General features: G+C 32.0%; 1 protein-coding gene across 3 annotated transcripts; it reads right to left on the minus strand.

Annotated features, from left to right (window-relative positions):
• Window positions 1-850: 850 nt before the first annotated feature.
• LOC114276693 (F-box/kelch-repeat protein At1g57790) lies at window positions 851-20,929 on the minus strand. Of its 3 annotated transcripts, none has more exons than XM_082907756.1 (2): window positions 20,304-20,902; window positions 851-1,944 (listed from the first exon to the last, which is right to left on the minus strand). In XM_082907756.1, exon 2 carries the CDS (start codon window positions 1,882-1,884, stop codon window positions 958-960), a length of 927 nt encoding a protein of 308 aa, XP_082763882.1. In that variant the 5' UTR covers window positions 1,885-1,944; window positions 20,304-20,902; the 3' UTR covers window positions 851-957. The 3 variants fall into 3 exon arrangements, with proteins under 3 accessions (XP_082763882.1, XP_082763883.1, XP_082763881.1); XM_082907757.1 differs by lacking the exon at window positions 20,304-20,902 and adding an exon at window positions 4,103-4,665; XM_082907755.1 differs by lacking the exon at window positions 851-1,944 and adding an exon at window positions 16,738-18,184 and having other exon boundaries at window positions 20,304-20,929.
• Window positions 20,930-27,884: the final 6,955 nt, after the last annotated feature.

A 27,884-nucleotide genomic window follows, 5' to 3' on the forward strand; every position in this document is an offset into this window, starting at 1 on the left:
ATTTTTATAAGCTCACACAAATCCCAAGTTACATGTTTGGCATCCCTAAATACACAGTCATTCCTAAGTTTTCATATGGACCACGAAGTAGCAAGGGGAATAATTCTCCTAATCTTTTTTTTCATTTTTCTTCATAGGCTGACCCTCCCACCAGAGTTGTATCAACCATGAAACTTGATATTTATCTTGAGTAGTATCAATCGTGATGAGGGGTGATGAGGGGGAAAAAAGAAGTTACGAATTTTTTAAATGTAGATCATTTTACGCTTTACGATTAAAATATTTTACTTACTTTTGATCAGCCAAATAACCAAAACTAGATTTTAAAAATAAAATAAAATAAATAAAAACAAAAAATTTAAGCAAAACAAAACGGAGCCTAAATCAAATTCAAAAGCACTCATCCTCTATAACTATAACAATAGTGCCGTGAAAAACTGAGCGAGTTCATTGCATTCAAAATATCCTTTTGATGCATAAGAGCATCACCACCCAAACTTTCAAATTTGGATATGCCAATGTGTTTTGAAGGCTTGGATGGCAAATTGACGTTTGTCAATTTGACATTCTTGCTCTCTAGCGCTCCAGCCGATATGCCAAATGGCTTTACTGTTAAAATTTAAATATTTGACAATTGCTACTTGATTGATTCAAAAAAACAAAAACAAAAACAAAAACAAAAACAAAAGCAAAAGCAAAAAAAGAAAAACATCAAGTATCAGCATGCCAAAATTGACATGCTCAACAACATCCCTTCAAATCCAAGTCAGTTTTTGAAGTGTGGGTGGAGCAGCATTTCAGAGGCTATCATTACCGTTGGCACACCGGGGTAAAGAAATTTGAACAATGATGAGCAGCAAACATGAAATGAGAAAGTATGATAATTGATAGAACAAAGTACAGTATGATGTAAAAGAAGAAAAATACATATATAAACAAAATTATCTGTTGCTAGGCTTATAAAATAGGCATAATCCATTTAGGTTGCAGCCAATTACTTTGAAGTGGGCAAGGCGTAGAGAATGAGATGCTATAATTTTCAAGATCAAATACATATAGGTCCCGGTCGTTTCCCTCCAGATAGTAGATAGAGTTGTGTTTGATCCCTGATTCGGCTGCAGAACAAGAGAAACTATTGCCAATACAGAGAAAGAATGTTCGATCTCCTAAGCTGTCCACCTTTGTCCATAACAATCTTGAAAAATCCATTTTGTAAACTTCTATATCCCTTATCTTCATAGTCATCCCTAGGTAAGACTTGACTACAATAAACAACTCTCCACACGAATCAACTAAATTCTCATCCAACTTTGATGTCTCTGGAATTGATGGATAAGCCTTCTCTGACCCCAATTCTGTCACAACCAGATTAGAGCCAACATCATCTACCGTAAGCAGAGTTCCATCTAAAGTAATGCCATAAATCTTTCCCCCACATACGGTAGCAGATCTGAAATATTCAGCAGATCTTAAATGTTGTTCGGTCCATTCACCATCGCCCAGGTGACAAAACATGGCACTTGGTTTTTGTCGACAGACAAAAATGAGTGCACAGTTGGGATCGGTTGGGGGTGCTGATAGAATGCAACAGAAGAACGGAAAGTATTGTAATGGTGGAAGCATAATCTTCTTCATCGAAACTGGATTCAACAAGAAACAATCATCGGATTCAAGATCAAGCAATACTAGCCATCCGTGAGAACATGTAACAATCATTTTGTCGCACAACTCTGGTATTGTTCCCATGACGTAGGTATCTTGTGATGTGTTAAAGAAGGTTTGAGTGGAGTACTTTCCATGCTCTCCATGATTGAAGACGAGCCAAGGACACGGTAGAGGAGGTGGAGGAAGTGAAATATGAGATCTTGTTACTGCCATTGGCATCTATCTAGGCACCGATACTACAATTTATTTAAATTTCTCAAATGAGCTCCCCTTAGCTTCCTGCCAATAACAGAAGCAACCATGAAAATTTATTATCTAACTCGAAAAGTACTTCTAACACTTTCAACTAGATATAACCCTGCTAGTATATTATATGTAGATATAGAAGTAAAAATTTAAATGCTTGTTTCTGAAGCAGTATATCATTTATTAAATTGGTTAATAAGCTCAACTGGATAGAAAGCTAATGTTTGAAAGATTTTAAAGCATAACATGCTTGTTAAATAAATTAAGGTTTTGATTAATGATTTGCTGGTGAACATGAAGAGTTACCAAACATTGAAACGTCAAGTTTAGACTTTTATGCTGCAACCAGAAGGCCATTATAACGTATAGGGTATAAATGACGAATCATACTATGCACCAATTGGTATACTAATTAGTATACTAACAAATGATGTGGCATAATTTTAGAGGTTATAGTCTTTGTAATTTGTATAATGGATGGGGTCTTAATTTTAAAATGACAATGTCATAACATATATTGCTACACTAATTGGCATACTAATCGGTGCATGTAGCACCTACACCACCGATAAATGACTTCTTGTATTTTTATTTCACTTTAATTTCATGAAAAAACGATGACCACTCTCAAAATTGGCAAGTGTGTTACACCTTCCGTCAATTTAGATGAAAAATGTAACGGTTGCAATTTAGTCCAAAACCACCAAGAGTCTCTTGGCATATATTTGAACCATAAGGTGGTGAAATGTTATGAACTCAAATCATAAGGGAGTAAAATGAATTTTGCCCTAAAATACTTCACAAATCCAACTTTCAATCAAATTCACGGAAAAAAACTACAAGTACATATGAAACTTGTGATATAAAATTATTCCAGTGATTCAATTGTGATGGCGATTCAAGAGAGTGTGACACTTCATTGCCTTTATTTATTTTAACCTCTGGAATCTTTTATTTTTTATTGAACCGTTGGGGTGAATGTTTTAAATGGAGTAAATGCAAATGTTGTACCAATTTATTTTTTACCAATGTTTAATGTTAATGAAATGATATTTTAAGACAGATAGTAACAAGTGTTCCATAGGCATTGAAACTACTAATAGGGAATAGGTATGTTGATATTTTAAGACAGATAGTAACAAGTGTTCCATAGGCATTGAAACTACTATTGTGGATGAGGAGGTTTTCAGTGTGAAGTTAAAATCATTCCCAAAATGAAGAAAAAATGGGAGGAAAAAATAAGTTCTACACGCAAATATCACAGCTAGGTAAGAATCACACTACCATTGAAACTACTAATAGGGAATAGGTATGTTGATTGAAATTTTAGTTACCAGTTAGTAAAACAAAAATGGATGAATTGAGAAAACATTTTTATCAAAACGTAGAGAAGATAACGGTATAGAAAATCTACACCAGTTCAGGTCATTTAGAAGTAATGTATTGTGATCTTCAATGGCAAGTGATTAATACTAAACAAGAGTTTTGTTAGTATCTTGATTCGATTCCTTTCAAAGGTAAATTGATTTTATTATCAATAAATATCTTACGATATAGATATGCATGTTACATAAATATTTAAATTTCTTTAACAATTTTGGGAAAAAAAAATTATTCAAATTAATTTATGTAAATTAATGTCAAAAAATTTCATTTACTTATTAAAAAAAAAGTATTTTTGAGATGAGAATAGTACTTTTTATTTTATTTCTCAACCGTTTTGGCATATTTATTTTATGGTAATAAGTATATATATTTATTTTAAAGAACTTTGCTTCTATAATTTATAGAATTATAAATTATTTAGTTTTTTATTCTAACAACATATTTATTTTTTAGTACTATATTTATTTATTTATTTTACCTATTTTTAAAGGTGTTCAAGTATATCTTCGGAAGGATATGCTATTCATAAAAATAAAAAAAGACAAACCGTAGGTATCCTATTTGACAACAATAATACAACAACAATGGACAGAGAATTGACAGATTTTTCTTTTAGTTTTTACTTTTGTTTTTCATATCCGAAACTTTACTTCCTATTAAGTATGATTATATAATAAAAAATCCCTATAAATTCACAATCTACCTTGGGGCACATCAAATAGGGCAACTATTATTCCATTAAAATATGATATACATATATATATATATATATAGAGAGAGAGAGAGAGAGAGAGAGAGGACTCACCGGATGTGGCTCTCTGCTGCTTGTTGTCGTGACTGATTGGACGGCCACTACACACACTGACGATGCTTTGACTTGAGGCCCTATTTTGATCCAAGGCAAAGCATGATGTCTAGTATCGTATATATAGAGTAGAGTCTGGTGAGACTTGAAATATGGTAGTCCTAGCCTAGGCTGGTTTAGTATTATGTGTTTATTTCCTATTTTGATTAGGAATGGAAAAAAAATTAGAAAAAGGAAATAAGAAACAAGAAAGAAACCTTTCCATAATAGGGTTTCTTTTAGTCCAAGAATTGTTTTTCATTAGGTCACTTAGACCTAAGGGGGGCTTTCAGTAGGAATGAGAACGGGGCGGGGCGGGACGGGATCACACTCTCCGTCCCTGATCCCTGATGACAAAAATTTTCTCGCCCCCGATTCCCGACGGGGAACCTATCACCGCCCTCATCCCCGTCCCCTAACTGGGATCGGGTTTCCCCGACCCCGAAAATTCCCCGGTCCAAACAAAAAAAAAAAAAAGAAAAAAAAAAGGGCAGATCAACAACATCATACACCAACAACAGATCAACAAATCAAGAAAAATCAGAGAGATGGAAAGGCTTCACCGCCATCGGCAAGATCGGGGAGGAGGGAGAGGATAGCGGAGGAACCACCGCCATCGCCATCGGCGAGATGGGAGGAGGGAGACGACGTCGGAGGAGCCGCCGCCACCGCCATCGGTGAGATCAGAGATCGGCGAGATGAGAGGAGGGAGAGGACAGGAGAGGTCAGCGCCACCGCCGACGCCGTGAGGAGCACCTGCAGAGAGAGAGAGAGGTGAAACAGTTTCGTATTTGTGTGAGTGAGTGAGTGTTCAGCTGCCAAACCCCACACATACACATATATTATATATATAAACAGGGGCAAAATAGTAATTTCATGTGGGGGCAAGCGGGGCCGGGGCCGAGTCTGGGACTGAAACATGTATTCCTGTCCCCGGCCCAAATATCATCGGAGATTCAATTTTTAATACCATCCCCGGCCCGTCGGAGGATATATTTCGAGAAATAACCGCTCAATTTAGAGTCGGGGGATCAGGTCCCCATCGGGTCGGTTTCCGATTGCCATCTCTAGCTATCAGCGTGATGGACCGTTCAAGCGATATTTTAAGGGTTGGAAAAAATATTTAGTCCACAAGACGGGGTGATTTTATTTGCACCCAAAACATTATTAATTACGTTCAAGTAAAATTTTGAAATTTTAATTTTTATTATATTTTAATATAAATTTATTAATAAGGACAATAAATATTAAATCTTAAATTAAATTTTTTTTTCATGATACACCCTAATCACTTATACATATTCATCATCTTCTTTTCAAAGTTTCAATTGTTTTATCTTCTTCTTCCTCACTCCAAGACTCCAAATCATCTCACCAAAACTCACCATTATTATCAACGTCCTTGTTTCTTATTCTTGAAAGGATAGAAAACAGATCGAACAAATCAAACAATGGATAAAAATAACAATGAAAACTGTTTTTTTAAACAACCCATTAAAGAAGAGATAAATATTCACTAAAATCAACATACATATCCTAGAAAGCCTAATGTTATACAAAAATTCTGAATGATACATTCATCATACATAAACCTATTCCTACAAATATAGAGAAAGTACAAAAAATAATTTCAGTTCATATCAAAATATGAGTTTACAGTAAAACATATACAGAAACCCAATTTTTTTGACCATGACATAAGAAGGATGCTACTAACAAAACCCAAAATCACACGCCAATTTTTGGTTTTAACAAATCAAAGCCTCAACAAATTAACTATGAAATCAATTTTTGGTTTCACCCTCTTGTTCTCCTTTGCCAGTGTTGTATTCCTTGTATCTAAACAAGATGAAAGGTTTTTCAAATAATTTTGTGTTTTTGACTAGGTTCATCTTTACACCAGTTCAAAGGAGTGCCTAAGGCAGAAAAGATAAGAGAATCCATCTGGTGTGGTTCACTCAATTGCAAATAGATGGTTTTGATAAATAAATTTTTGATATGATATGGTCAAACTTAAAATTAGAAATAATATTTAAAAAGTTGAATTTTTGATATGATGTGATACTGTTGGAACAATCTTCTGTGTAAATAAAATAACTTGAAATAAAATCAAACAAAATAAATAAATAACATACCAGATTTATTTATTGAAACGAATTAAAATTAAGACCAAGTCGAGTGTGTGACACTCTGTCCTTAAGATAGATTCGCCCCGCTACGGTGCTTACGGTTGAGTGGCGTCTATCTCCCAGGATACAATGATCTTCACAAATTGTAGTAGCACTCCAAACAATTTGTTCGGCGAATCAAACCTGTGTTCTAACTCTCTGAAATTTTATTCTAACTCTAATATGAAGAATAATGCAAATGTTATAAATTCTGGACAGCAAATGCAAAATAAACAGACTGAATTTTCGGATGTCTCTTTCTTTTCAAAATTGCTAGAATATAATCTATATATAGGCAACAAAGAGACAAATTGAATAGTCCGAATCGGTACAAACAATGGTCAACAGGTGCCACATGTTTTGAATTCAACTGATTCGAATTTATTCAAAAAAGAATCCGTTGGAGACAAAGTCAAAGCAACTGTAGGGAAATAATGTAATAAACTATTTGAATAGATAAAACAATTTTCCAAATTGTTTACCGTTGGTGGAACTGTCCCAACCTGTTACAACTTTAATATATAAACTATTTTGAATATATATATATATATCAAACTATTGAATATATATATTAAACAAATTGAATAGTTTAATAAATAAAGTAAGAGGTACAAATTTTAGGAAACCACTTAGGAACCCAAAATTTAGAATTTAAATTAAATTCCCACAATAATTTTTTATTAAAAAATTCAAATGAATTTTATCTAAAAATTAATGTTAAACCCGAAAACGACGTCAACTTCTCATTCACTCATAAATGGTTTTTGACGTTCCGTCTTCACCGTGTGACTTACCACGTGGCAAGGAACACGTCACCTCTTCGGACCCACCCCAAAAGACGTTCGGGGCCCACTCAAATTTGAGCTAATAAAAAATATGCCTATATTAAACCATTTTTCCAACAATTTGAATAGTTTAATAAATAAAGTAAAAGGTACAAATTTTAGGAAACCACTTAAGAACCCAAAATTTAGAATTTAAATTAAATTCCCACAATAATTTTTTATTAAAAAATTCAAATGAATTTTATGTAAAAATTAATGTTAAATCCGAAAACGACGTCAACTTCTCATTCACTCATAAATGGTTTTTGACGTTCCGTCTTCACCGTGTGACTTGCCACGCGGCAAGGAACACGTCACCTCTTCGGACCCACCCCAAAAGACGTTCGGTGCCCACTCAAACTTGAGCTAATAAAAAATATGCCTATATTAAACCATTTTTCCAACAATCCCCCACATGAATGGAATTTGACGGAGAGAAAATGCAACAACATAATCTAATCAGAGAGTTAAGAAATTGGTAATATTCTGCAAATGATAGGTAGCTTTTGGCTTTGAACCTTCCCTTGTGAGACACTATCGGATTTACTAGCTAAACAGTGAACATGATGTCTTGAACTGTTCAGCCGTTTGAATAAACCAAGACAATAAAACTCACACAGTATATTCCTAAACACAGTTTAGTTCTCACTATTGTGTTCATTTTGGCCCTGAACAACCTGGTCTTCATGAGTGCTCTAAAGACTTGTAGCCCTTCACAAATCTTATAGAACCAGCTCAGTTCACACTCACATAGGTGATTCTTATGAAGAGTATCCTGCCATACTCCACTAGGTTTACCTAGATATAAGAATCATTAAAAGTATTACTTAACCTAAATCGCTGCAGACATCACTTATTTCATCATAGAAATGGGTAGGAGTTGGACTCCACAGTGATCCTTCTGAGTCAATCACAACTCGGTTGTCCCTTTGAACCTAGATCTTGGGATCTCCAGTCAACTAGGTTGGGTTGCCGTTGTGGTAACTCTTATTTCATAGACTTAAGTCCCATTCCCCTCGATGAATTCTCAACTAACTCTCTTGCTAACCCTTTGGTTAGTGGATCCGCTATGTTGTCTTTAGACTTAACATATTCTATGGAAATAATTTCATTAGAAAGTAGTTGTCTTACGGTGTTATGTCGACGACGAATGTGTCGTGACTTACCGTTATACATATGACTCTGTGCTCTACCTATAGCTGATTGACTATCACAATGTATGCATATAGCAGGCACCGGTTTTGGTCAAATTGGAATATCTTCAAGGAAGTGGCGAAGCCATTCTGCCTCTTCCCCTATTTTGTCTAAAGCTATGAATTCAGATTCCATAGTAGACCTAGCAATACAAGTCTGTTTAGAAGATTTCCAAGATACAGTCGCCCCACCAAGAGTAAAGACATACCCACTGGTGGACTTCGAGTCTCTAGTATCCGATATCCAATTTGCATCACAGTATCCTTCAAGTACTGCTGGATCTCTAGTATAGTTAAGCCCAATGTTACGAGTAAATCGGAGATATCTTAGAACCCTTATAATTGCTTTCTAGTGTTCTACTCTCGGGTTACTCGTATATCTACTTAATTTACTTACTGTATAAGCTATATCTGGGCGAGTGCAGTTCATCAAGTACATTAAGCTTCCAATAATTTAGGCATACTCTAATTGAGAAATACTTTCCTGTACATTCTTATAAAGATACAAATTAACATCTACAGGAGTTTTAGCAAGATGATCATCATCTTTGCTGAATTTGTCAAGCATTTTCTCAATGTAATGAGATTGTGACAAACTATATCCTTCTGATGTTTTGGTAATTTTCATACCAAAAATTACATCAGCAATGCCCATGTCCTTCATGTCAAAATGTTTATTCAACATTTTCTTAGTAGTTTTAATCATATCATTATTACTACCAATGATGAGCGTATCATCTACATAAAGACATACAATAACATAACCTTTGTCTGTGTTTTTAATGTAAACACATTTGTCACACTCATTAATTTTAAATCCATTTGACATCATTGCCTTGTCAAATTTCTCATGCCATTACTTTGGCGCTTGTTTTAAACCATATAATGATTTAACCAATTTACACACTTTCTTTTCTTTCCCTGGAACAGAAAACCCTTCTGGTTGTTCTATGTAAATTTCTTCATTTAACTCACCATTTAAGAAAGCGGTTTTAACATCCATTTGATGAATTTCTAGATTGTATAGAGATGCAATGGCAATTAGCATTCTAATGGATGTTATTCTAGTAACCGGTGAGTATGTGTCAACGTAATCAAGACCTTCTTTTTGCCTAAATCCTTTGACCACAAGTCTTGCCTTGTATTTGTCAATTGATCCATCTGCTTTCATTTTCCTTTTGAAGATCCACTTATATCCAAAAGGTTTACAACCTGGTGGTAAGTCCACTAATTCCCAAATGTGATTTTGCAAGATGGATTCAACTTCACTGTTGACAGCTTCTTTCCATAAAGAAGCTTCAGGACTAGACATAGCCTCTTTAAAAGTTAAAGGCTTATTTTCTACCATATATATTAGAAAATCTGGACCAAAAGATTTTGAGGTTCTAGCACGTTTACTATGCCTAGGTTCCTCTTCTTCATTTTGATCTAACTCTTGTTCTTGATCATGTTCTTGATCATTACTAGTAATAGCATCAAAAGATCTTTTCTTATTACTAGTCTCTTGTCCAATCTTATTCGGAAATACATGTTCAAAGAAAGGTGCATTCCGAGATTCAATAATAGTATTTACATGCATTTCGGAATGTTCTGATTTATGAATCAAAAACCGATATGCACTACTATTCTTGGCATAATCAATGAAAATGCAATCAATGGTCTTAGGACCTATCTTAGTCTTTTTAGGACTAGGAATAGCCACTTTAGCCAAACACCCCCACACTTTTAAGTATTTGTAGGATGGTACTCTTCCATGCCACAATTCATAAGGTATTTGATTCACTTTCTTTCGAGGTATTTTATTTAAAATATAATTAGCAGAAAGTATTGCTTCCCCTCACAAGTTCTGAGGTAATCCAGAACTTATTAACATGGCATTCATCATTTCTTTTAAAGTCCTATTTTTCCTTTCAGCAATTCCATTTTGCTGAGGTGAGTAAGGAGCGGTGGTTTGATGAATTATTCCATGTTCTTTACAAAATTCACCAAAAGGTGATTCATATTCACCACCTCTATCACTTCTAAGTTTCTTGATTTTCTTACCAAGTTGATTTTCAACTTCATTCTTATATTGAATGAAAGTTTCCAAAGCTTCATCCTTGGTTCAAATTAAATAAACATAGCTATATCTAGTATAGTCATCTATAAAAGTGATAAAATACTTTTTCCCACCTTTAGTTTGAATTGATTTAAAATCACAAATGTCACTATGAATTAATTCAAGTGGTTTCGTACTTCTTTCAATTGAATGAAAAGGAGTTTTAGATAATTTTGCCTCAACGCAAATTTCACATTTATGATTTGAATCAATGTTAAATTTAGGTAAACATTCCATATTAATTAATCTACGCAAAGATCCATAATTAACATGTCCTAGTCTACCATGCCATAAATTTGAAGACTCAAGCAAGTAAGAAGAAGATGTAGTATTATTAATAACTGAGGGTACAACGGTCATTACATTTAACTTGAAAAGGCCATCAGACATGTAACCTTTTCCTACATACATCCCATTCTTAGTAAGTACAAATTTATCACTCTCAAATACTAGCCTAAACCCATTCTTACTCAATAAAGATCCGGAAACAAGATTCTTGCGAATGTCCGGTACATGTAACACATTGTTGAGAGTGAGTTCCTTTCCAGATGTCATCTTGAGTATAATCTTTCCTTGTCCTTCAACTTTGAAAGTTGAGGAGTTGCCCATAAAAAGTTGTTCACCATTGTCCACTGAAGAATAAGATGTGAACATCTTTTTGTCGGCACAAATATGGCGAGTAGCACCAGTGTCCACCCACCATTCTTTAGGATTTCTGACAAGATTTACCTCAGAAATAACTGCAGAAAGATTGATGTCATCGACACCATTGGAAATATTGTCTACTTCAGTCATGTGGGCTTGAGCAGGCTTCTTGCTTGTTCTTCTTTTGCTTTTGTCTTTGCTACGGCAATCTTTGGCCCGATGTCCCTCTTTGTCATAGATGTAACATTTGCTATTAAACTTGTACTTTTTATTTTTCCCTCCCTTTAGAGCCTTGTGATGAACTTTCTTCAGAAGACTTTCGTTTCTTGGTTTTTGAAGCATGTTCCACCACATTTGCCTTAGACTTCATAGGAAGCTTACCAACCCGCTTTTCAGAATTGCGGTTGTTCTTCTCAATCCTCAAACGCACAATTAACTCGTCCATAGAAATTTCTTTGCGCTTGTGTTTGAGGTAGTTCTTGAATTCCTTCCAGCCTTTTGGTAATTTTTCAATTAAGGCTGCAACTTGAAAGGATTCACTGAGAGACATACCTTCTGCGTGAATGTCATGCAGAATGAGTTGGAAATCTTGAGCTTGGCTGATCACAGTTTTTGAATCAACCATTACAAAATTCAAGAATCTGCCAACCACAAATTTCTTTGAGCCGGCATCTTCCGTTTTGTACTTTTTCTCCAACGATTCCCAAAGTTCCTTTGCTGTCTTGATTGGACTGTAGACGTTGTATAATGTTTTGTCAAGTCCGTTCAAGACGTAATTCCGGCAAAGGAAATTGGCATGTTTCCAGGCATCAACCGCAGCAACCACTTGCCGGTCAGTTTCATCCTCTTTCAGGATAGGAGCATCTTCACGGAGGAAACGAGCCAGGTTCAGAGTTGTAAGATAGAACAACATTTTCTGTTGCCATCTTTTAAAGTCAGTTCCTAAGAACTTCTCCGGCTTTTCACCGTGATTTATCGGTACTGCTACAACAGGAGAGGGGGTTGGCGTCATTGCAGCCACCACAGTAGTACTTGTTTGGGCATTTGTTTCAGTAGCCATCAATTCTAATATATAAAACAAAATTATAATTAGAATTTATACTACACAGAAAATTAAACCAAATTCACAGAATTAAATTCTGTAAAAATAAAAGAAACAAGAATGTAACTTTTATTTTCCAATTAATTTGAAAATAAAATAACATTTTATTTAAACAAATTAATTCCACACAGAAAATTAAATTCTGTAAAATAAAAGAAATAAAACTATAACTTTTATTTTTCAATTAATTTGGAAATAAAATAAAATATTATTTAACCAAAATAATTCCACACAAGAAATTAAATTCTGTAAAAATAAAAGAAATAAAAACTATAACTTTTATTTTTCAATTAATTTGGAAATAAAATAAAATTTTATTTAACCTAATTAATTCCACACAAGAAAATTAATTTCAGTAACACTTCAATAATTAAAATACTGAAACAGAATTTTAATTAATAAAAACTCAGAAAATAATTTCTAAAACCCAAAATTAATTTTTGAAAAAATTCCACAAAAATATATTCTGAATTGTTAATGACACCAGTATCGTACTACTAGTTGTTGTCAAAGAAAAGAGACAGTATATTACTACTATCTGTCAAATAGCATATAATCACTATTTGTTTTTCCAACTAGAATATTATTTTGTAAATCCACAGAAAATAATTTTCTTCCGAAATTATTTACGAAGAATGAAAAAGGAAAACAAACGAAAAATTCTGTAAACAGAATAATTCAAATCTGTCTTAAGATTGTCGGAACAATCTTCTGTGTAAATAAAATAACTTGAAATAAAATCAAACAAAATAAATAAATAACATACCAGATTTATTTATCGAAACGAATTAAAATTAAGACCAAGTCGAGTGTGTGACACTCTGTCCTTAAGACAGATTCGCCTCGCTACGGTGCTTACGGTTGAGTGGCGTCTATCTCCCAAGATACAATGATCGTCACAAATTTTAGTAGCACTCCAAACAATTTGTTCGGCGAATCAAACCTGTGTTCTAACTCTCTGAAATTTTATTCTAACTCTATTATGAAGAATAATGCAAATGTTATAAATTCTGGACAGCAAATGCAAAATAAACAAACTGAATTTTCGGATGTCTCTTTCTTTTCAAAATTGCTGGAATATAATCTATATATAGGCAACAAAGAGACAGATTGAATAGTCCGAATCGGTACAAACAATGGTCAACAGGTGCCACATGTTTTGAATTCAACTGATTCGAATTTATTCAAAAAAGAATCCGTTGGAGACAAAGTCAAAGCAACTGTAGGGAAATAATGTAATAAACTATTTGAATAGATAAAACAATTTTCCAAATTGTTTACCGTTGGTGGAACTGTCCCAACCTGTTACAACTTTAATATATAAACTATTTTGAATATATATATATATATATCAAACTATTGAATATATATATATTAAACAAATTGAATAGTTTAATAAATAAAGTAAGAGGTACAAATTTTAGGAAACCACTTAGGAACCCAAAATTTAGAATTTAAATTAAATTTCCATAATAATTTTTTATTAAAAAATTCAAATGAATTTTATCTAAAAATTAATGTTAAACCCGAAAACGACGTCAACTTCTCATTCACTCATAAATGGTTTTTGACGTTCCGTCTTCATCGTGTGACTTGCCACGCGGCAAGGAACACGTCACCTCTTCGGACCCACCCCAAAAGATGTTTGGGGGCCACTCAAATTTGAACTAATAAAAAATATGCCTATATTAAACCATTTTTCCAACAGATACATCATTAAATGTTTGTCTCTGAAGCGGCATACCATTTATTGAATTGGTTAATAAGCACAACCGGACAGAAAGCTAGTGTTTGAAAGATGTTAAAGCATAACATTCTTTTTAAATACATTAAGGTTTTAATTAAAGATTCGCTGTAAACATGAAGAGTTACCAAATATTGAAACATCAAGTTCAAACTTTTTTTTTTTTTTAGAACATGGGAAACATTATATTAATAAAAGACAATAACAGTACAAAATCAAGACCCCAAAGGGCCATCCCAACCAAAAACAAAACAAAAAACAAACAGACAACAAACAACAACAATCAACAAAAAAGAAAATTGCCAAAAATACCAGTTACGATCCAGGAAAAACTACCGATCTGTTCAAAGATGTGGTTTGAAAAATAAGATCTGCTTGAAAGCCCGCCGTTCCCGTTAACGTTGTTCCCGTAGCTACTGCCCAACTCCGCTATTGTTGTCGCCGGAGAAGGAAGGACACCCACAATGATATGGGAAAAAGGTTGAGAGAGGAATGAACCATTATTGATGTTGAAAAGCTAAAAATATATGCCGAAATCGTGTTTAAACTTTTATGTGGAATGGGAATTGCCTTTATAACATGTAGCAGATACCCTAGGAATATTGGCAGCCACTGGCGGCTCCAAATTTTTTTTTTTTTGTTAATGATGCAAAATTTTAAATATTAATTCTCGAATTATAAATGAAAAAAAATCTTACTACATTAATATTGTTTTTGAGAAGGGGAAAAAAAAAATACATGCAAATATATGTATGTTTGCAATTTCCCTCGACACGGTCCTATATTTTGAAATTAGTGCTTAATAATTGAGAATGTTCATAGCAGAAGTAGGGTTTTGGCATCAGATTAATTAAGCACATACATTTATAATATAATGCAATCATGTATATACTTAGGGTTATTTTGGAAAGATAGTTAAAAGTTATCTTTCAACTTTTAACTCATTTTAGATTACACCATCTCTCACATTTTTTATACATTTTTTATAATAAAAAAGAGATAACTTTTAACCCTCTTTCCAAAATAAAGAATGACAAATCTTTACTTCATCTTAGAAACTGAGCAGCAAGAAACTTCAATTTCTAACCAGGGAATTTTGAATGTTATTCCAAACAATGACAATAAAAAATGTTTTCTTTACAAGCAATCCATTTCAAAGGTAAAGTTGTTATACAGCTAATTTTATGTTAGTTAACTTGTATGTTGTTTGAAATGTAATGGCTTTTTGTTAATGAATAATGGGTTCGTTTGGAAAGTGGGTTGATTTTTGGCTATTTTAGCCTGGGGTGAAAAACCTCATTTGAGAAGGGCTTTTTTGCCTTTTTGACTTTTGTGAGATAAAGAATGTAATTATTATAGATTGGATATGATGTTTTGTTTTATTAGGCTAAAAAGTCTATTTTATCTTTTTGTGACTAAAATAGCCCCCAAACCCAACCCAACCCAACCCTTCTACGAAGCCTAAATCTATTTTCAAATTTTTTTTTATAAGAAACTAAAAATTAAATTGGTGAAAAAAAAATTAAAAGCACATCATTTTTATATAATTTTATCTTTTAGGAGGGTTGAAATAATTTTTTAAAATAATTTTTTTTTTGATATTTATTTTCGTTAAATTAGTTTTTATTTTTTCAAAAGTCAAATATGACAACAATTTTAATGTCATTATTAAACCAATCCATTAAATCAAAAAATTCAAAATTCAAAATATTTCATATATTAAACATATCGATTACACATTAAAGAATAATAACCATCCATTACATAATAACCATCCAAAAATATTACTTAACAACAAATACGACCATCTATTAAATGATAACTATCCAAAAATATCAAAAAACCACCACTCATTATATGATTATCATTCAAACATATACTAAAAATTAGATAGGTAAAAAAATTATAAAAAAAATAAAAATGTAAAAAATTTATCATTTTTATATAATTTTATCTGTAGTGGTTAGAAATTTTTTTAAAAAATTAACAAAAAAAAATTGACATTTATTAGCAAATGTAAAATTCATTTTAAATTCTCATTTTAGATTTCAAATTTTCTCCAGCCGGTTATAGTTGATGAAAATGGAATTGATTCGGAAAATCAAACCAAAAACATATTTAAAAAAATTGATTTATTAATTTTTTGGATAAATTATAATTACACCTTTTAAGATTTTTTTAAAAAATGAATTGTTCCATGTAATTTTGAAAATTATAAATATCCCTTTGTCAAAATTTATAAAAATATAAAATAGAATTCTTAACTGTTCTATTATACAATAATAAAATTATTTAAATTGTTAATTGAATCATATTTCTAACATCATTAAAAACTCTTTTTTGACTATAATTTATTAATATCTTTTTTGACTATAATTTATTAATAAAATGAATCATTTGTTATGTGATTGGAAACTTGAATGGGCAAAATGAAAATTTGAAAACTATAGGGGATAATTTATATTTTAAACAAACCTTAAGGGGTATATTTGTAATTTATCCTAATTAAATTTTTTTTTTTTTTTCACTAAATTAGTTTTTAGCATTTTTCAAAAATTTTCAGAAAACATATTTCTCAAAAACAGAAATCTTTCCCTAAATTTGGCCCCTGAAATCAAGATCCTATCCTGCCCCTGGCATGTGGTAGCCAAATAGTAAGAAAAAATGGATGCAAAAGTGCCAGGCTGACAGTGAAACCAGAAACGGGAGATAGAGAGATATCAGGCTTTGCTGAGAGCAAACTTGGCCTTAGTGAGGGTTTCTTTAAGAGCTGCCTAATAAATTAATAATACATAAAATTTATAGCAACATTTTGGACATCAGATTAATTAAGCATATAAATTTATAACATAATGTAATCAACATAATGTAATCATACTTAAAAAAAAGAATAACAAATCCTCACTTCATGTCAGAAACTGATCAGAACGAAACTTCAATTTCTAACAATAGTATAACACTACACACTTGAGTGGTAAGAAAAAAAAAAAAAAAAATTAATGTAGGAAAATTTGTAAAAATTAGAGTTTAAGAAACATGCTTTTAACGAGAGATTCGTACATTGAATAGTCTTTCTTTTCTTTTCTATTAATTTACACCTGATCAACTTGCCACCGCAAGCCAGTTAAGCTCTTCCTCAGTATATGTTCCAGTTATTGGCTCAATCCAACTACAGTGTAGCTGTTCTTCTGTGCCGCGAAGGTCCTTTTTACGGATGTTACTGCCAAAGGATCCATACCGACTGGTTGCAGCAAGACAATAGAATACCCCATCTTTTCCACAAAATCTGGGGAAATGTATCTTGTTCTCCATTCCTTCTACTACTTTGGTCGATGAAAAAGATGTGGAGTGACTCACAAACAACATTTTGCTACCCAAATCAGTTACTCTCTGCCATGCCATCTCCAATTCATCCAATGTGTAAACAGAAACCCCTCTTCCCCTGTTGCCCACAAACACCGACAATAGCTTTCCATCACACTCCATCAGATAACTTTCATACACAGAATCACAGCCACGGGGTTTCTTGGGCCCATCAAGAACTGTCCAGCTCGAATCCTTTTCCTTTGGATTAAACACCCCCAAGTTACAATCTTGACCCAAGCAGTAAAAGAGTTCATTGTAGAAAACTGGATTAGTATGAGATGGTTGAAAATTTAGATTGCTATTAACCTTAGCCCAAGTCCAAGATTCCTCACCACGAGAAATGGATGAAAACCAAGCTATATCATTAAAAAGGCCGAGTATGCCAAAAACGGTACAGTCTAAGGATGTGGGCACGGAAGAGAAGGATACAGTATCAAAATAGTAATATTCAGGTAAATCTGGAAGGTCAATTTTTGCATTGGTGAAGGGATTGAAGAAGAACATAGAGTATTTACCCCTAGACATAAGCAACCAACCATTATTGGAGAAGCGAAGCACTGCACCGGATAACTCAGGAGGAATAGCCATTTGGTATGTGTCCCCGTATAACGGGCTGTAAAAATTCAAAGGCATTTTGTATCCACGGAAAAACAAGAGCCAATGAGATTGGGCGATTGGGCAATGAATTGGAGATGGCACTACTTGTTGGGAACGAACTGATTGCCATGTTTTGCAGACATTGCGGAACCTTTTGATATCATAAAGAAAGAGATGTGACAAGATCAAGCTCAAAAGCTCACTTGGAAGATTAGTCCAATCTCTCATCATGGCATCCATTGTTGTATTCTCTAGCTCTGATAAATTATGCTGATCAGTCAAATTCTCATCCATTATGATGACCTCCTGAAACCAAAGAAAGTAATAAAATAAAAATATGTTACATTATAAAATGGTAACTTTCTGGTACCCTTTAATTCAATACAGTATTTTAGGTTTAGGTTTAGATTTCAAGAGTGAATTTGACAAGCCTTTAATAACCATCATCCAAACTGAGCCCAAGAATTATTATTATTTTTTTAACATAGAAAAGAAGAAAGGTCAGAAAATCTACACATCAGTAAGGAGTTTCAGAACTAGTACAAAATTATCAATGATGAATAATACTTGCACAACAAAGAAAGGGCATACTTATGACAAATTGAATATCTAATCAAGAGTGGCAAATTGTAGATAATATTATGGAAATCATGGTAATAAGAAGACAATCCAGCCTAAATGTAATCTGTAAGGCACTTTGTCATTCAGATACTTCATATAATTACTGAATACGATATTATCTACTAACAAGCTTTTATTGCATATTTTCAAAATTGATGATCTAAGAGTACCAAACACATACAGAGATAAAATTATCTGTAAACTTTCATCCATTATGATCTGCTGAAATAATTTTTTTTAAAAAAGTACTAAATTAATTTAAATTTCTGGTATCAGCAAAAAATATACCTATCAACCATAATAGGGAGATCATGGTCATGAGGAAGCCTCTAGTGTGAAGTTAAAATCATTCCCAAAATAAATGGAAAGAAAGCTAAGAGAATTTCTTTTCTTTTTTTTTAAGGGGAAAAAAAAAAAAAGAAGCCACTACTAGAGTTTTCAATTATGTTAACACAAGAACAAGCAAAACATTGACATCTTCTCAGTCAATCTAGCTAGGCATAAATTTAACATGAATGAATGCATCAAGAGAATGTGAGATAGCTCTACAATTATGACTCATAATTTGGGCTCCTAAAATTTGTTAGATCACTAACAATTTAAGCGTTAACATGACACTGCAGGAGAGAGGGGGTTAGATTTGATTCTTATTATTTGTCCATCACAACTGCAAATCTTTTGATACTTTTGCGCTATTGAACTTGTTGGTTATACAATGTCACTATATACGACCGCTTCTATTAAAATAATTAGTGGCGGCCGCTATATCAAATGCCACAAAAGACATAAGTGGAACCGCTCCCTAACACTAATTAGCTTTAGGTGATTCACGAGAGCATCTGCTGCTCTAAAAATAGGCCTATGGGTGGGCACAATGTCAAATGTAATAAAAGACATAAGTGAACTCCTTCCTAATACCAATTAATTTTATGTTAGATAAGACAACTCAGGCGACAGAACTTTGTATATGCTGTCATTCATTCACAAACATGGGAATCAATATCACAGCTAGGTAAATCACACTACCATTGAAACTACTAATAGGGAACAATATGTTGATTGAAATATTAGTGACTAGTTAGTAAAACAAATATGGATGATTGAGAAAACATCAAGAATTTATCAAAACGTAGAGAAGAAGGTTATAGAACTACAGCAGTCTAAATCTTTTAGAAGTAATGTATGGTTTGTGATCTTCAATGGCAAGTGATAAATACTATACAAGAGTGTTGTTAGAATACTTTTCAGAGCTAAATCAATACTATCATCAATATGTATCTTAAATTAAATGCAATACACACAAATACTTAAATTTCTTTAGCAATTTTGGAAAAAAATTATTCAAATTATTTTATGTAAATTAATATTATCAAAAAAATTTCATTAACTTACTAAAAAAAAGTTTTTTGGGAAGATAATAGTAATTTTTAACATATCTATTGTATAAATAGTATTAAGTATATTGCATTATTAATTTATTCCTTGCAAAGACAAATATGTATTGACGCATGTATATATTTAATTTAAACAACTTTGCTTCACAAGATATTTGTTTTTTATAATTATATATATATATTTTTCTACAAGAACAACAATTCACAGAGAAATAGATGAGGTTAGATATCAGTATTAGAAATTTTCTACTATACTTCCTCTGAAGTATGATTATAGTCACATAAATTCACAATCAACTCTGCAAATATATTAGACCTCAGGGCACATGAATTAGGGCAACTATTCTTCCATTAAAATCTGATAGAGAGAGAGAGAGAGAGAGAGAGAGAGAGAGAGAGAGAGGACTCACCGGACGTGGCTCTTTGCTGCTTGTTGTCGTGGCTGATTGGCTGGCCACTGCACACACCGATGATGCTCTGACTTTAGGCCCTTGAGAATGGGGCTTAATACTATTTTGATCCAAGGCTAAGCATGTTGTCTAGTCTTATATATATAGAGTCTGGTGAGGCTTGAAACATGGTAGTCCTAGCCGAGGGTGGTTCAGTATTCCGTGTTTGTTTCCTCTTTTGATTGGGAATGGGAAAAAAAAAAAAAAAAAAAAAAATTAGAAAAAGGAAAGAAGAAACAAGAAAGAAACCTTTCCTTCCATAACAGGGTTAGACTTTCTTCTTCTAGTCCAAGAATTGTTTTCCATTAGGTCACTTAAGCCTAAGGGTGGTTTTTAGGGGTTGGGTCTGGTCTGTTTCCATCGTAGCTGTAATTCTCCATTTGACATCGAAAATTGAAATGATAAGCCCTAGAAATCAAAGCGTAGTCCACCATCGTCGACCATGAAGTTGAAGATGACAACAGTGGATAATCAGAGAAATTCGTGGGTACATACCCTTCCAGATAAGGGAGCTGTGTAATCGGTTTGGGCTTTTGATGAGCTGGGACAGAGTGCGAGGAGATTAACTAATTTTAATGAAATTTCTGGTGGGTTTTCCTAAACTAAAGTCTCTTTTGCATCTTATTTTTCAAATTAGGTCCAGTTTGGACGGAATTTTCGAACTAAGCTAAAACGCTATTACAAATCGCGTTTTCACTGTTTGGAGCCCAAAATTTGATGAATAGTGAAAGCGCTATTGTAAAATGCGCTTTTAATTAATAAATCGCTGTTTTAAATCGCGCTTTTAACATAAAATTTTTTTTCTAAAGAAAACGCTATTTGAAATAGCGCTTTCACTGTGCATATAATTTTTTTTTTTTTTTTTTTTTTTTTTTTTTTTTTAAGAAAACGTTATTTGAAATAACGTTTCTACTGTTGACCAAAACCAACCCCCCTCTGACATACGCACACACCCACAAACACCCAACCCACACTCTTAAGCATTAAAATAATATAATTTTTATATATAATAATAATTTATAATAATAAATTATATAATTTTTATAATTTTCATAAATATAAATCATTTTTAGGTTATGGATGGTTTGATTTATAACACGTATGTAAGGGTAAAAATTTTTATAATCAAAAATAATTTTTGTAATTTTTATAATAAAAAATATTTTATAAATTACCAAAAATAATTTATAATACGTATGTATTATAAATTTTTTTATAATAATTTATAATACATATGTATTTGCTTTAAATAAATTATATATAATACGTATGTGTTATATATATAATTTTTATATATTTACTTTAAATAAATTATTTTTGATACGTATGTATTATATATATACTTTAAATAAATTATTAATAAATATATAATAATTATTTTATAAAATAAATTATTAATAAAATTTTATAACACGTATGTATTATAAAATTTTTTATAATAATTTATAATGTGTATGTATTATTTAAATCTTTACATTTTTTATTTAAAATTTTTTACAGTAAATCCATCTTCACATTTTATAATACGTATGTATTATTCAAAAATAATTTATAAAAATTTATAATTAATACGTATGTAAATAATTTAATACGTATCTTCACATTTATATTTACAGTAAACCCATCTTCACATTTACATACAGTAAACCCATCTTCACATTTAATACATACGTATCAAAAATAATTTATTTAAAGTAAATATATAAAAATTATATATATAATACATACGTATTATATATAATTTATTTAAAGTAAATACATACGTATTATAAATTATTATAAAAATATTTATAATACATACGTATTATAAATTATTTTTGGTAATTTATAAATTATTTTTGATTATAAAAATTGCAAAAATTATTTTTGATTATAAAAATTTTTATCCTTACATACGTGTTTATAAATCAAACCATCCATAACTTAAAAATGATTTATATTTATGAAAATTATAAAAATTATATAATTTATTATTATAAATTATTATTATATATAAAAATTATATTAGTTTAATGCTTAAGAGTGTGGGTTGGGTGTTTGTGGGTGTGTGCGTATGCCAGAGGGGGGTTGGTTTTGGTCAACAGTAGAAACGTTATTTCAAATAACGTTTTCTAAAAAAAAAAAAAAAAAAATTATATGCACAGTGAAAGCGTTAATTCAAATAGCGTTTTCTTTTAAAAAAAAATTTATGTTAAAAGCGCAATTTAAAACAACGATTTATTAATTAAAAGCGCATTTTACAATAGCGCTTTCACTATTCATCAAATTTTGGGCTCCAAACAGTGAAAGCGCGATTTGTAATAGCGCTTTAGCTTAGTTTGGGAATTCCGACCAAACTAGACATAGTTTGGGAAATAGGATGCAAAAGAGGCTTAGTTTGGGAAAAGCCCCAAATTTCTATCTGCTTGAAGATAACAACTCAAAAATTTCATTATTTTGTTCTTTTAAAATTTTATTACCATCATGGATCTTATTTAATAAATTTTATAATTCTAAAAATATAAATTTTATGAAAATAGATAAAAAATTATTGACTTTTAAATTTTGAAATCTATTACAAAACTGAAACCGAAGTTTGTCAATATATTTGGCTGTTTCAAGCAATAAGGGTGTTTTTGTCCCCAAAAAAAAAAAAATTGTAGCCTACTATAATAAGGTAGAAACTTTGAAGTTTTTGTTTCCATCATTAAACTAGTAAAAAGTTATGATGAGGAAGCTGGAAATAAAACTCTCATAATTTAATTTGATAATAAATAAATGAATATAGTGGGCAACTTTAATATCCTTATGACATAATACTATCTGTTGGTCCTCTCCCACTTCAAATCTGAGCAGTAGCAACTTTATAAAATTTTATAAATAGAGTCATACGAAAAAATTAAACTTCACAAATTTTAATAGATAAAAAAATAAGCAAATTAACATATGAATTGCTCCGCATTTAGGTAAAATAATTTTTTAAATAAAATATTATTGTTTAACAAAAAAAAAAATAAATAAATTTCTACAATCGTATTTGATGATGTATCGTTTTTTGAATTATTACATGATAACTTTATTGTTAATATTGTCAAACACATTCTTTTCTTTTCTTTTTATTTTATTTTTATTTTTATATATATACGTGATCAAGTAACATTCAACAATTGATCTCTCATTTTGGTTTGAGTATTGAGAAGAAAAATGTAATAGAAAATGAGTAGGTTCCTAATGAATTTTGGTTTCTAATCAATGGGGTCACCTTGTTTTGTTTCGTTTTAGTTAGTTTGTTTGTTTGTTTATTTGTTTTTTTTTTTTTATATGGGATTAATTAGTTATCAAATAAATTTTTATTTTTTATTTTTTTAAATCTAAAGCTTTTTGGAAAGGTCATGGGTGGATGGGACCATCACCTTGGCGTCGTCCCTGAATCTAGGATTTTCATAATAGAAAGAAAGAAAAAGAAGATGTAGGGTTTTCAAAAAAGAATAATAAAAAAGTGAGGGGTTGCAATCGGGTGGTTTATATGGGAAGTGTTGAGGTGGTGCACATGTGGCAACCCAAATGCTAAATTAATTTTAACATCGTGTTAATACCATAATAATAATAATAATAATAATAATAATAATAATAACAATATATCTAATTTAATAGTTGTGTGTGCTAAAATATAACTTAGGCTTGGTTTGGCATGTCCTAAATAATACAAAAAGTCAAAAAGTCACTATCCTATTTAAGTCACATCATCTTATTTAAATCACATCACCTCTCTAACACATCACATCAAACCCAACCCAAACCCAACCCATATAAGCCAATAAGTTAAAAAGTGCACTTTTTTAGAACATCCCAAACCAACTCTTAATTTAATTAGGAATCATGGTATGCTATCAAGAGAGGATGATGTAATTTTTATGTTACATGGGGCCCAAGTATAATTACTTAACAAGAGTTGAGTGTAAGCCTAGGAGGCTTAAGAGAACTGTGACAACCCTACTCTGTGTTATGCTAATTAACCTTAATTATGCTTATAATTATATGCTTGATATGATTTTCAGCGCTAATTATATGATTATATGTGTTTTTGAATTTCTATATGTTCACTGTAAGAAAATCTATTTGATTTTTTGTTATAAAATTTAAATTAAAAGCTGTAGAGGCCATAGAAAACGGAATTGACTGTCCCATTGTGATTATCGTAATTTTTAGAGCCAACGGTGAAATTTAGGCTTGGTTTGAGTACTAAAAAAAAAAGTCAAAAAATTACTCAAAAAGTTAAAAAGTTATCACTATTCACCCCAAAAAATATTAAAAAATTAATTTTACACAATCTTCCTTTTCAAACAACCCTGACGGCAGAGCAAGCGGAGCTGGGAGTGGGAAAAATTGCACTTATTTAGGTGTATAAATAATACGGTGTTGTTCAGCCCGTGAAGGCCTATCACAGGTCCCTTTTTAATAATCTGAATCATTCAATGTGTAGAACTCATCGAGTACTATATGCTTGTAAAAAATCACATTGATCAGATATCGGTAACTATGTGATCAAATCAGTTAAAATTTATAAAATGGATGTTATAGTTAACAGTTGAAAACAAACTAATCCGATTATATAGCTATCAATATCCGATCAACGTGCTTTTTTACAAGAATATAGTACTCGACGAGTTCTACAGATTGAACAGTTTTGATTAGCAAAACGGGACCCATGGTGGGCCCCCACGAGCCGAACAACACCTCCAATTTAATGCCCGAAAAGCAGGGAATCATCTCCCTGCCTCTACTCTGCCGACGCTGTCCCTCAATTCATCCTATCGTACAGCCTATTCCATTCAATCTTCTCCTATACACTAATTTATATAATTTTTTAATACACATTTTTTCATAAAAAGTCAAAAAGTTATCCTAAACAACTATATTTTTTTCCTCAACTTTTTAGTCCAAAAAGTCAAAAAGTGCACTTATTTAGGACACCCCAAACAATCCCTTAATTAAAAATTGATTCGGATCAAAATAATTAGATTAATTTGATTGAAATGAGTTCATTTGATTAGGCCTAAGCTTTGATTAGCCTATATGATTAGTGAGGCCTATATATATATACTAATTAGGGACTTAGCTCATATCTTTGAGCCAAAAATTCTGAATTATACACTCTAGGGAGGGTAACTCAACACTTAGAGAGAGGAAGAGAAGAGAATTGTGAAGGAGTTGAAGGAGATTTGGAGAATTTGACTAGAATACACTTGAATTCAAGCCATAGGGTCAAGTGCAAGGACGAATCAAGCATCAGAATATTGTGAGTAATATCTTAGTAAAGATAATTTGAGTATATATATTATTTTCTAAATGTTACCTGTGTGGTAAGTTTCTAAACTTCTGATTGATACTGTGAATGAGTATTCTATCTGCTTGGTTTGCAATGAAATATGTGAAGTAAATGATATATGATTATGAAATGGGCCTAAGGCCAGTTGGTTTACTTGAAGAGGATATAACATGGGCCTAAGGCCATTTTGTATAACTGTGAGATGGGCCAAAGGCCGTTTTGGATATAGAAATGATTGGACCTAAGGTCGTTTTGAATGCTAAAATGAATGTGAACATGATTATGGATCATGATGTGAATATGGATTAGTTGGACCCAAGGTCGTTATGGATATGAAATGGATCCAAGGTTGTTTTATGTATGGTGGACCCAAGGTCGTTTTGCATATATTGGGCCAAAGGTCGTTATGCCTATGAATTGGACCTAAGGTCGTTTTGCATATAATGGACCAAAGGTTGTTCTGCAAATACGAGTTGGACCGGATGTCGTTTGGTACATGAATACGGATATGATATATGATGTGTTAGACCTAAGGTCGTTTTGCGTTGATATCGATCAACAAGATTAGTTTATAACTTCTGATTAAACGAATCTCATTTATGAACTCCTTTACTTTGGTATTATTCATTGGGCGTTGGCTTACTCCTTATTTATATGTATATAGGTGAATAGCAGAATGTCCAGCCCCAGTCCTAATGAGCAATGAGAAACCGAGTTTTGAGGAGTTAACCAAGGTCGCCTCACGCAAGAGGCCTTACTTTTGCCTTACTTTTCCTTTTTGTTTTTCTGTGGTCATGTATGACCAAATCTGTGTATAACCTTGGTTTTTGTTAACACTGTCTTTTGAATGATCCTGCACTTATGAATACATAATAAGGATGTTTGTATAGTGTGAGTTATTGCATATATGAGAATGTTTTGGTTAAGTCATGTATCATTGGACAATCTTTAAAAATTTTGCTTCTGCAATTTGGCCCCCTATTATTAAATATGATTTGATTTTTGGCTGAAGTCGTAGGTAATCTCATGATTATTGGCCGGTTGTGACTCTAATCCATAGGGACGGGTTTGGGTCATGACAAGAACATTGCGGGAGAAAGCCAACTTGTGCCACCTGTGCACGTAATGATTAAAGGAGAAATTGGGCTTAAGGCATTAGCACTTAGGACATGTATATATAGGGGTTGAGGTAATAAACGGAGGCATCACAAAGTAGAAGTAGAAGCAAGGAGCGGGGTTTGGAAAATCAGAGGAAATATAAAATAATAGGAGTCGACATTAAGGTGAGTTATATTATATCTTGAATCACCATAACATATTTTATGTATGTCTTGAGTTACCATAATTTATTTTATGCGATTCATGTTTTATAAGTTATATATTATTTTCTGACCTCTATTTGTTTAAATTAAAACCTATAGATATGATTGTTCAAATTTTAGAAATTATTTGACAATGGTTATATATATAATTATTTTTTTTGTAAGTACCATCACGGCAATCCCATGCCTTAGGAGATTTAAATAAACCATTGGCTTCTAGCTGGTCACTTTGTAGCCCTCTGTTTATCATGGATCCATTGACCTCTATTTTGATTGTCACCTTGGTGACCTCTGTTCTGTAATGAATCGTGGTTATGATTACTTTGCTTATATAATTTCTACCTTAAAATTTTGTTGTTTAAATAATTTATTTATTTAAACTAAATTGTTCACTATTTTAGCCTAAATAATTATCCATGGTAATTTTTGTACCCTCTTGCTCACTGTATAATATTTCTCAATCTGCAATGAGATTTAGCGGGGTCGAAATTGGGCATAAATCGTAGTTTTTTTTTACTACCTATAATTTTGATCAGACTCTTGTAATTAACTAAGGCCCAAATAAATGTTTTTCTTTCAAATAGGCTTGTTTTTTTTTGTACCCATTTATTTTATTTTATTCACTTCTGTTATTAATACAGAAATTTTAGAATTCTGTTTTTATTGTCGTGACCCCTATCCCCTGGGTACCGAGGTTGGGTCATGACAAAAGTGGTATCAGAGTCTTTACAACAACAACAACAAAAGAAAAAACAAAACACCTTATATGATTAAATCGTTTTTATAAATAAAGTTTAGGCTAAGTTTTCCTGTGTAGTAGGAAATGGCAAATCTGGTAGAGTTATTCTGGTTCAAGTTCCCAGGAGCCCACATTGTCCCAAATTTACTAGAGGGGTCAGGAGATTTAGAGAG

The sequence above is a fragment of the Camellia sinensis genome, chromosome 15, assembly GCF_055761805.1.
Source record: "Camellia sinensis isolate YWXY chromosome 15, ASM5576180v1, whole genome shotgun sequence".
Taxonomy (NCBI): Eukaryota; Viridiplantae; Streptophyta; class Magnoliopsida; order Ericales; family Theaceae; genus Camellia; species Camellia sinensis.

Bases quoted from the DNA above. Each gene is read 5' to 3' on its own strand.
- LOC114276693 (XM_082907755.1), bottom strand. From the start codon at position 18,172: ATGGATGAGAATTTGACTGATCAGCATAATTTATCAGAGCTAGAGAAT.